Below are 11,602 nucleotides of genomic sequence, written 5' to 3' on the forward strand. Positions count from 1 at the left end.
AGATCAGCAAAAAAGGAAGTGGAATGAGCTCATGCTCATATTAGACATGGAATAACAGCCAGCTCTGCCACACAAGCAGAGCAGATGGGAGCCAGCAGCAGCGGTTAGGTGCCTCAGAATGTCTTGTGCTAGTTGTGCAGGAGGCAGACAATTTCCAGTTTGCCTGCCACAGCAAAACCTTTGAGCAGACCCTGCCAGGACTCAGAAGCAGGGGTGAACCTGATTCAGATTTGGCCAGACTTCAGAAAGCTTCAGTTACCGTGTAGCTCAACTTCCTGACCCAAATACAAACCTGATTAGCAGTCTTGACAGGCGGTGTCTGTTTACACCTCCTATTTGCCTATCTGAAGGTACTAGATAGCTATGTGCTCATTCATTTCTTCACACCTGGGACTTCAAGATACCTTTCTGGTGCTTCTGCATAGAATATGTAGTGCTTTATGAATACAAATGAGTGGGAATTTAAGTCACGATTGCTTGCCCTTCGTGGAAACCATACTTTAAAAGAAAATGTGGCAGAGTCTTTCCACATGCCTGCACAAATAATTACACTGTTAGAGAGCTATAAATCCATTTCTTTCCTATTTTTTGTTTCTAGGCCTATAATACATCACATTTATCTGTAGTTCTCAAAGTACTTTACAAAGGTTGATGATAATTTCTATGAGCATTTCACGCATGGGAAAACTAAGGGCATGTTGTCAGGGGGACACTCAGGAATGTTAAGCCAAATTAACTAACAGTGTGAATGTAACATGCATTCATTAAAGCACATTAAGGTCTTTTGTAGCAGTCTCATTCAAAAGTAAAGTGAAGTTTGCTTTAGCTTAATTCACTCTGGGTGAAAGAAACTCATAACAGCCTTTGGGCAGGTCTCCACTACAGAATTACTTCAGTTTAACTACATGGCTCAGGGGTGTGAAAAATCCACACCCCTGATTTATATAGTTATTCTGATCTAAGTGCCTGTGTAGATAGTGCTGTGGTGGTGGAAGAGCTTCTCCTGCTGACATCGCTACCACAGACGTGGATTAACTATGGGTGGCGTAGAGCAGTGATCCCCAGATCTCAGTGGTTCAGGAGCCAAATTAGCATTACCCAAAAGAGCCACAGTAGTGTGAATTCATGGTTTAATTTACTATAGTGCTATATATTCATAGTTAGTTTGTATATATATTATTCTCACAGCAAAATGAGTAACCAAGTATTATTATTTAATCAACAATTGGTTAATAACATAGTAAAAGCATCCTGATTGGTCAATAATTAAATAACACGGTGTTTTAATATCATGTGCTGCAAAGAGCCACAGGAGACACATTAAAGAGCCATTTATGGCTCACGAGCCTTAGTGTGAGTATCACTGGCATAGAGCATCTTCATTAAAGCGCTTCAGCGGTGCCGATGCAGCGTTTTAAGTGTAGATCTGCCCTTTATCTCTAAAATGGGTCCAGGCCAAAACTTATGCCCATCCCTACGTCATATTTAATTAAGCAAGATGGATTTTTCACAAATGTTGTATTGACTGTGATGAGTCATTACAGCACCCTTAACCCCTGACTTTCTCACACAAATTACAGGCTAGCAGAAATTTGCTGCCAATTCATTTGGTGAAACTCAGCACTCAAAGCAGTGCTCTGACATTCTAAATATTAGTATTGTGGGATTGGCTGGCAACATCACACGCAACAGGGGTAGAAAATAAGTGAGCAAAGAGCGGGAAAGAGTGACTATGGAAAGGTCAGAGTGGAACAACACATCCCCACCATTAACACACAGTGGGTAAAATGCAAAAGTCTCCATACCACTTAAGCCTCACAGTGGGACTGTGCAAGATGCCTGCCAGCACAGATGCTGCAGGGAGGAAAGGGGTGGGGAGTGTCTGCAGCCTCCTAGCACCAGGGGAAGGGGTGGGGGGAGCTTTGTGCCAGCCTCACATAGGTGGAAAAATGGGGATCAGACAGGGGAAAGGCCACCAAATTAGCAAGAATCCTATGGCTCTAACAGCCCACAAAAAGGAGAGCGGAGGGGGAGCGGAGGGGAAGCAGCGGCTATTCTAACACATGAAAGAGCAGCTGAGGAAGAGAGCTGTGCTACAACCCATAATGCTGATCTCAGGTCGGTGGGTGGATTTTTCTCCTTCACCTGCATGCAGATTACCTATATAAAGCCTAATTCATATTTACCTCTTTGCGATATAAAAGTGACCCCATTTTGGTGACAAAGAATTTAATGAAAATAGAAAATCATGCTACATTCATCCATTCCAGTGATGATGAAATGATTGTAACAAGTGTGAAAATTACACACACTTAACCAGTTCTCCTTAACATTATCACTGTTCCTCACATGCCATTCCTCACATGCCACTCTGAGAACCCTAGTTGATAAGTGATCAGTTAATTAGCCCAAATATAGAATTCTCTTTGGGGTAACTCAAAATATTTGAAACAATACCATCATTCTAGCTGGGCTTTCATTCCAACAGAGAACAGCGTTATTTTGCTCTGGCTATTAAAGCAGTTGATTACATATAGATGCACAAAATACAAATTATTCCCTCAGACCATTATTCATACAAACACTTGGAATTATTACATTCTGTTTTCGAAATTGTCCTCCAAAAGCACACCTAGGCAAGAACTCCCATATCATGGTGACAAGCATGGGTGGATCGACTGATACATACATACAAAGATGTTAATTGCATTATATTAGAGTGTAACAAGGACAGGATTGCATAATTATTTTTCAGTGTCCAGTATTACAGCCCAGTCCTTCAATCCTTTCCCATACAAGGAGTCCCATTGATTTCAATAGGGCTTCTGTGATTACGGGTTATAGAATTAAGTCCCTTGTTAGTAGTACTAGGGCTTACTTGAAATAACTACTGTATTACATTGACTTAAATGGGACTGCACATGCATGTACATTTAAATTCATGGTTAAACATATAATAATAAGCTCTTTGGGGGAGGGACCATCTTTTTCTTATGGGTCTGTACAGTGCCCAGCAAAATGGTGTCATATTTCATGATGGGGCTCCTACGTACTATCACAATATAGACTAATAACAATAAATAATAATTAGTACGTGCCTTGGTGGATCAGGGCCTAGAGTAGAATGACTAGCATTGTAATACATTTTTTCCTATCCTGTATAAACAGAGTACAGTTGTCATCCTAAATTTCTATGCTACTTCGGGGGAAAATGAATAATTTTGCAGCCCTAATTATACTTATTTTTGCTATTATTTTGTTTTTAACACTATGGAAAGATTTATACTAAGGGAATTATCCCCCTTTGCCTGTTCCAACACAGCACGTGGTGCTTGGAGATCTCACAGGCTGATTGTAACTTCCTAATAAATAATTACGTTGGGTGTTTTTAATATTGAGTTAGGTTTTTGAAAGCTTAATTGTGTATACGACAATAGTGCCAAATGTTCTGATTTCGTCCATGTACACTAGATGACGACTCACTTAGCTCTCGAAATCTCCACTTGTTTAACTCCCCAAATATGGGGGCTGAGCTAATGGATTCAGTGAGGATTTAATAAGAAAATTCCTCCACAGCCCACTCACTTCCATACTAAGAACTGGGTAAATTGTCCCACTCAATCCCCAGATGATTCGGTGGAGGGATTGCACATTCAGTAGCCCAATGAAATAACTACTGCCTTTTGCAAAAATCCAAGTTCAACTAAATGCTGACCACTGACTGATGGTATTAGCAAGATGGGCTTTTAGAATATTGTTTTAATATTTTATCCCATCATCATGCAATAGAACAAGTCTTCATGTTTTTGTTTCCATATCAAATCAACAAAACAGTTTAGAATATCAGTTGCAAAATTCCCTAACATGATATTACAAGCATTCAAAACATTATCTTGCCTCCCTTTTAGTTTACATAGATCTATATTATCTTGTGCTGTGCAGCTTTAAAGTCTCACATGCAGGACTGGGTTGAGCCAGTATTTGGATGGGAGAATGCCAAGGGACAACTAGGTATTGCAGAAAGTTATATGCATAAAAAACTTGTTATAGAAAATAAAAGGCCAAAGGGATATAAAGGGAAATTAAGTGCAAAGAATTGTGTCTGTCAGCTGAATTGGAAAACAAACAAACAAACAAAAACCATATAATTATATGCACCTTAGATTGGTGATTCAATAGGTGGCACTCTTCCCTCTGAGTCAGTAGTAATAAATCAGCCTGGTGTCAGGGAACACTATTTACTGGGGTTACTGGCTTTTGAATGATAGATAAAATAAAAGGTTATGACCAATTTTAGTAAGCATATAAACCCGATGTTTTGGACAAATTTCAGCTTAGACAAGTTTGTCCTGCCTACCTGAATTTCCTCTACTGATTCAAGTGGATGCAGGAGTGTTTAAACTTTATGATATTGGGGGCTACCCTTGCATCAAATCTAAATACACACATGAATATTTTTTTCATGTGCTTGATACTTCTTGGTGAATAGGAATTACAGGTTTTATTCTTGGTGAATTTAATTGACAAGCAAGCAGATCAGCTTTGTACTTAACCTGCAGTTGTGGTAAAGGGAACTCATGAATCACCTTTGTCTTATTTAATTTCTATTTCGGTGTAAATAAAAAAAGTGCCTCTCCTAAGCTAGGGTGCCATTGGCTAAATTCAGAGGCTGCAGCCACTGGGGATGCTTTCAAGTTGCTGGAGGAATTAAAGTTAAGAATGAATCATTGTGGTGATGATTCAAACTCAGTGTCATGTTGTTTAAACTGATTTCTCTTGTGCAAATAGACAACCAGCACTGACCACATTCACATTCCAGCCAATGGCAGATCAAATGGAGCTCTCGGGGCTGACTTCCATGGAATTACAGTATGCCAATTTACTGCAGCTAAGTGCAAACCAGACCTCTCTTCTGACCTTAGGGCCAGATTTTTAAAGGTATTTAGGCACCTAAAGATGCAGATAGGCACCTACTGGGATTTTCAAAAGTGCCTGGATACCTGGCTCTTTGGGATCAGGAGTGAGTGATTCCTTGGGAATTAGGTGTTTAGGCGAAAATCCCACTTGGTAGCTATCTGCATCTTTGGGTACCTGAATTCCTTTAAAAACATGGTCTGTGCTGAATACTATGGCCCCAGCTCTGCACTCTGCCCCACTCCTCTGTAAGGGGCATGGTGGTAGGAAGGGACAAGATCACTGTGTTCTTAAGTCTAGCAGTTAGTCCCTTAAGGGACTTTTTCAGCAAGGGCAAGTTAGAACAGCCTTGAGCCTGCACTTACTTGCACCACAGGATAAAAGGAGGAGGTGAAAGAAAGTTGCCTATGTCCCCAGTACAAATGAAAACACAGAAGGTACCTGGGTCATTGGGTTCAGTCTCCTGCTATCACAGGCAATCCTGCCATATAATCACCTCCGCATCTGCCCCCAAGGCTTCAATTCCACTCTTAGAATTCCATTACAGAGGCAACAAACTTTGGCCACAAGGGAGCTATTTTAGCTTGTCGGGCGTCTGCTCTGCTCTTGTTTCTCCCTTTGTGCAGAAAACTGGTGTGGCCGATTGCACAGAGCTTCCCTCAAACAGAAACAGCTGTAACTTACTGCCCAGGAAAGTTCTTTTAAAAGCTACAACGTGCAATTGAGTTTCAAAATCCAATGATCTAGCTCTCTATAGGAAGCAATGAGTATTGACACTGAAGGAGTTTGAGTGGATAAGAAAAAGACTATAGTCTGAAAGAAAAAGGTGCTTTCAGTACTAGCATTCATCTAGAACTATCCCATAAATGGAGGAAGACAAGCACTACAGCAACAGAGACAATACACACATTTTTAAAATCAATTTACACAAAGAAATAGGAAACCTTTGTTTTTTCAGGAGAATATATGGACTCATGTTTGAGCACTTTGTATTAGGTTAAGCAAAAACTATATTTGGTTGAAAAACAAGACCAAACCTAGCAAAAAATATTAAGAAACACCAGTAAGAAATGTGAAAGTTATACAGAATTAGAGGGAAACTAACAAAAACCACTCAGCATTTACCACCAGTAAAGATCTTCTTGTGTCAGTTTATTTTTAAATATCTTGGTATTTTTAGCTTAAAACAGCATACTACTTTTATACTTAGAAGCAAGCAATGCATATATTCTCCAGTACTAATCAAATTTTACAAAGATGCGTTCCTGGCATAATCTTCTGCTTCTGTTTAGTTAGTTAAAAAATAAACCCACTCAGCAGCTTTTCAAACCATGTGCCTGCTTGCTTTAAATAAGTCTTGGCAAATTTGCTCCAGACAGTGTTAATCGGCTACCAAGGAGGTCTGAACAGTGAAGTAAAGTGCAAACAGGGTGAGCAGGAAAACAGGCTGGGCACAGATGGATATTTTGGGACACAAACATAAAAACCTCAAGAGTAAGAGAACTGCTGCATGCTGTTTTCATTGTTATGTGGGGGTGTGGTACAGTCATTTCCTGTACAAAAATACCAACAATTGAAGGTTATTCACAGGCATATTTGGGGGAAAAGGGAAAATTAGGGACACACCTTTAGCCTTCATTAAAATACATTGGAGCAGATGGATCTTTTTGGTGAGACAGAAACAGAATGGAAAAACAGTACACTTTCTGCTACAAACAGGGAAAGTTGCATCTAGGCTGCAATTTATCTGTTAACAGCATGTCTTGGAAGCATGACTTGCAGTTTAGAGGCCTGGTCAATGACAACAAGTGGTGTACAACCTACCCTAATCCCATCCTTACCTTAGAAAGCAGCTTGGAGGAAGATGGGTCTGTGGGGTGGGGTGTCTTGAAGGCAGCAGTGGAATTCTGGGTATCTCTAGAGGGAGGTGGGTTTTTTTTTTTCTTTTTTTTCTTCTTCTTCTTCTTAATATACGCCTCTGAGGAGATCAGGCCAGAGATAGTTGTGACAGATAACAACAGTGGGAAGTTAAATGTGGCCTAATGGCTAGGGCACCCATCTAAATGCTAAAGAAGCTGGGTTTGAGTTCCACCACTAAAGTGTTGTGTAACTTTTCTGTTCCTTAGTTTTTTCCTTATCCCTTAAATAGGGACAATAATGCTTACCTATCCTCGTAAAGCACTTTGAAATGTACAGATGAAAAGGGCTGTTTAAATACTAAGTATTATTCACTAGCCTGTCCGTTCAATTTCCTTCATGATCTGTATGTGTGATTTAAATGTCAGTACTTGCTAGGGCTTGTCCACACTAATTACATTAGGTTGGCTGGTTGTTCACTGCCAACACCTGATGCATTGTTAAACATACAATCACGGTTTACGCTGAATGTTTAGCATTGTGTAAGTTACCACAACTCCTCAGGGCTGCTTTCTAACATAATATAAGTTTCCAATGAGACAAATGCTAAAGGTCTAGAAAAGCTCGCCAAAGAAACACTTTTATTCCTCTTGTCAGTCATTTGTTTACTGCTATATTTATAAAAATGCACCTTTCACAAATGTATCTGGGTGCATATATGTTAAAAAAAAAAACCAACCACCAACCCTCGTCACCCAAGTCAGCTACAATGCCACCCTCAAGATCAAAGGTAAACATAAGACTGGTACCCACTGTCTCCACTGCCTAAGACAAAAGCCGGAGAAAACAGATATGTTCTAAAGATCAATGGGCTTAGGCTATCTGAAACAAATGGGGGACCAGAGAGCCCTCCAAAGGTAGCCTCCTGCCACCAACCCCTGAAAGTAGCTCCAACTCATTAGATGGTATCTGTTGTGATGGAAGATAAGGGGAGACAGTCTCCTAGGCACCATGACCCAGATCCTCAAAAGTATTTAGGCACCTCAGACCCCTTGATTTCAGTGGGAGTGAGGTGCCTAAAGAGCTCTGAGGATCTGGGCCCATATGATCACGCTTAAAAGATCATTGCAGCTGGAAGCTAATAGGGATCCAGTGCAGTCTTTGGAGTGGTGGTGTAATGTGCTCTCTCAGCCAGCCCAATTAAGCTTCATTGTCCTTCAGCTGTATCTTCTGCGTATGCTTCACAGCTTCCATACAGAATACCTTGCAATAATCCAATGACAGAGGTGACAAAGGAATGGAAGACAATAGCAAGCTCCACATATGAGAAAAACAGTGTCAGTGAGCCAGGTGCAAATGGAATTCAGCAATCCCAGCTCCTGATACCACCAGGAACTACAGGATCAGCTGGGATTAAATAAAATAAATAAATATATGGAGATATACCTATCTCATAGAGATGGAAGGGACCCTGAAAGGTTATTGAGTCCAGCCCCCTGCCTTCACTAGCAGGACCAAGTACTGATTTTTGCCCCTGATCTCTAAGTGGCCCCTTCAAGGGATTGAACTCACAACCCTGGGTTTAGCAGACCAATGCTCAAACCACTGAGCTATCTCTCCCACCCTCAGCACCCCTCTATTACCGACCTCACTGACAAACACTTGAGTCACAATGGTAGGCACCACCCCTCCCATAATCTCTGGCTGCTTCCCCCAGCCAACCCACCACCATCTCTCTCTTTATCAGTATTCAGCCTGGGCTTTTACTCCAAAGTGCCTGTTTCATCAAGCAGTGGGAAACCACTACAGCATTTCCTTTGACAAAGAGGCACAGAGCTGTGTACCATCCACATAGTGAGGACATTATAGCCCAGATCACCTCACTAGCTCCCGCCCAAGAGGCCTCATGAGCATGTCAGACATGAGAGATTACAAAGGAGAAGTCTTCAGATCCTACTGAGGAGAACCACTGGGTTGATGAGCAATTGCAAACACCACTCTATGAGATCTGTCTGAGAGCTATCTGTCTGAGAACCATTCAAAGGTGATCCCACCCACCCTGCAAATAAGACAACAAAACCTTATGGTTGATGGTATCAGAGGCTGTTGACAGAAATGAATGAATCAACATGGAATCAATTGCTCAGTCCATGGTTAGAAAGAGATCAACTAGACAGACCAACTCCATCTCCATCCCACTTCCAGGCCTGAAACCTAATACACAGTTTAACTTAGTTTGTTTACAATGTAATAAGAACAGTGTAATAGGGACCGAGCCTTTTATAACACAAGCTATACTTTTGCAATTGTTGTATAGACATTCATTTTCATTTGAGGTGCATGACTAATATTTTATACTAAATGTAATGCTTAACGGCTAAAATAAATGCTCACAATTTTTTATGAGAAGGTGTATTGCTTTCCCTTGCCGAACACTTTGTTTCAGCAAAAGAGTTAGTAACATAATTTTAACAAGCTTTTTAGAGTTAATTTGCTTGTGATACCAACTTCACTCTTGTTAACTGTTTAGAAGCACAAACTTTAACAACCATTGCTTCCCATTAACATAACATAACATAACATAACATAACATAACATAACAAAAGAAAAGCGTATAAAATTAAACCAACTATAAAATTAAACCAAAATAAATTTTAAATACAGGTACATGCAAATACTTTGAGGGTATTTGAGGGTATACTTTTATGATGCTATGTTATGTTTGGGAGCCAAAGGTGGAAACCTGTTGAAAACGTGGAAACCTGTTGAAATTGTTTGGTTAGCTTTATGCATAAATTGTTATTTTAAAACATTTTAAAACATTTTGGTACAGCAGAAAGCTCGCTTACTCACCAGATCAGAGGTCGGGGTCACCAGCGTTGTCAGACGCTACCGGTGTGGTGCTCTGCTCTGTTCAATGTTAATATCAATTGGCTGCGTGCGTGTGTTCCCTTTATGTGCTGCCCCAGCTCTGCGCAGATAGCTGACACAGTAGACCCCGAAAAAACCCCCAATGACCACAGACTCTAGTAAGGTACGAAGGCACGTCGGCCAGGTTTATTGTCGAAGAAAAACACAGTCTTCAGCTCCCGGCATAAAAGTCCAAGGTGTTGCTGAGGTGCGGCTCGCTAGTACTTACATGCTCCCTGACAATGGACTCAGCTCAGTCAGTGGCGGGACTTTCCACTGCCCCCTAGGCGGGACAAAGACACCGCCCTAGGGATGCATTCTTATACACAGGTACAAACAAGTTACACATCACTCCTGATGTATTGAGGTGCAACCCCTCTACGTAGTAAGGTGCCGCTGTTGGCCGCTCGAGGGGCTCGAGGGGACATCAAAGGTCCGTCGCCCGGTGTGCTTGGCACCAATAAAGACACCGAGGGGAGAAAGCAAGCCAAGTTTATTTCAGAGCTCTGAAATGGCACTAGGAGACCAGCATGTCTCAAATCCAGTGCCACAAATACAAATAACTTTTACCTTTTATACCCCAAACTGTTTGCATACATCTCTTTGTCTGGCTGTTCCCCCTCACCCCTCCCTTCCAGACAACTGTTACAATAAGCTCTACATAAGCTTGTGAGAAAACTTTCCCAGTCTCTGCGACCTTGAATTAGACATCTGCAAACTAACTACCCCTGCTCCTTATCTCTATTATTTCTGCTAGTGTGAGTGAAACTGCAGCCATCTACTAGAAACGCTGACCAATACATTTCTGCTTCAGCCTGCTACAGAGCATGTAAAGCAGTAAACACAGAAGTAGGTGAGAGTTCACAAGATGGAGTTTGGGGGTTCAGATAGACCCAGAGCAAGAGAGTTTCATCGACACTTTGGTCTTCCGCTCTCCCGAGTTACCTGGTAGCTATGCCTAGTGGACCCCAACACCGCCTCTCACCTTGTACGTGTTGGTTTGAACAAAACAACTCTATCCATCATATTACCCTTTTGGCCCTGTCATTGGGATGGGTCAGCTTGTTCCTTGTTGTGTGTGGAATGTACAAGTATGCTAATGTTCTGATATCTGGTGTCCAGTACCTTTTAGGTATGTCTCTTTTTGCAGCATCAGCCCTTTCCTTGCCAGCTTCTGTGAGCAGGGCCTGCCTCTGGCTCACAGCTTAACTTTGCTTTACGTTAGCAAAGTCTTGACCATTACTTTAGTTCAGGCCTCAGGCCTCATACTGGGCCTCTGATAAGGGTTTATGTTTCAGGGCCTCCTCTTACTACAGTTGGTTGTCCCAAAATCCTAGTCAGGAACTTCCCTGCATATTATACTACTCTGGCCTTTGTTAAAGTTGATACTAATAGGTCAGCAGGGTGAGTGGCAGACTCATGTGATAAATAAAATATGCGTGAAAACAGCTGTCCATGAGCTTTAAATGTGAAGTGAAATCAATCCCAAAATTGACAGAGGCCCAAATAGCAAATGTGTAAATATGTAATTTAAAATACTCATATGTTTATAGCACGTTTGTCATTAGATATACTTTTTTAAATGTACCTAAGCACCATAATCTTCTTTTTTACAGATAGGGAAGATGAAGGGCACAGAAGTGAAGTGATTTTGTCTAACATCAATGAGTTTGAAAAACAAACCCCGGTCTAGTCTCCTGGCTCCCACTCACATACCCTCTCCTCTGGGACATGCTGCCTCCATCACTTATACTAGTTTTATTATGGAACCATCAGAGGGTGCTATAGGAAAAGCCCGAAATTTGTGAGACTGAACCTGAAAGAGCAAGTTACAAGTGATGTGCAGGAACCCCCCCTCCCCAAATCCTTGTGTCCTTTTTTGTTTCTTTAGACATACAAAGAGGAACAGAAAAAAATTATA

The 11,602-nt window shown here is 41.2% G+C and overlaps 1 protein-coding gene across 1 annotated transcript in view; it reads left to right on the top strand.

Annotated features, from left to right (window-relative positions):
• GDA (guanine deaminase) overlaps nt 1-11,374 on the top strand; it is a 77,802-nt gene extending 66,428 nt beyond the window's left edge. The window contains exon 15 of the mRNA XM_065406532.1: nt 11,298-11,374. Coding sequence (XP_065262604.1) covers nt 11,298-11,374 — 77 coding nt within the window. The remainder of the gene's footprint in view (nt 1-11,297) is intronic.
• The last annotated feature ends 228 nt before the right edge of the window (nt 11,375-11,602 follow it).

This window comes from Emys orbicularis, chromosome 6 (genome assembly GCF_028017835.1).
Source record: "Emys orbicularis isolate rEmyOrb1 chromosome 6, rEmyOrb1.hap1, whole genome shotgun sequence".
Taxonomy (NCBI): Eukaryota; Metazoa; Chordata; order Testudines; family Emydidae; genus Emys; species Emys orbicularis.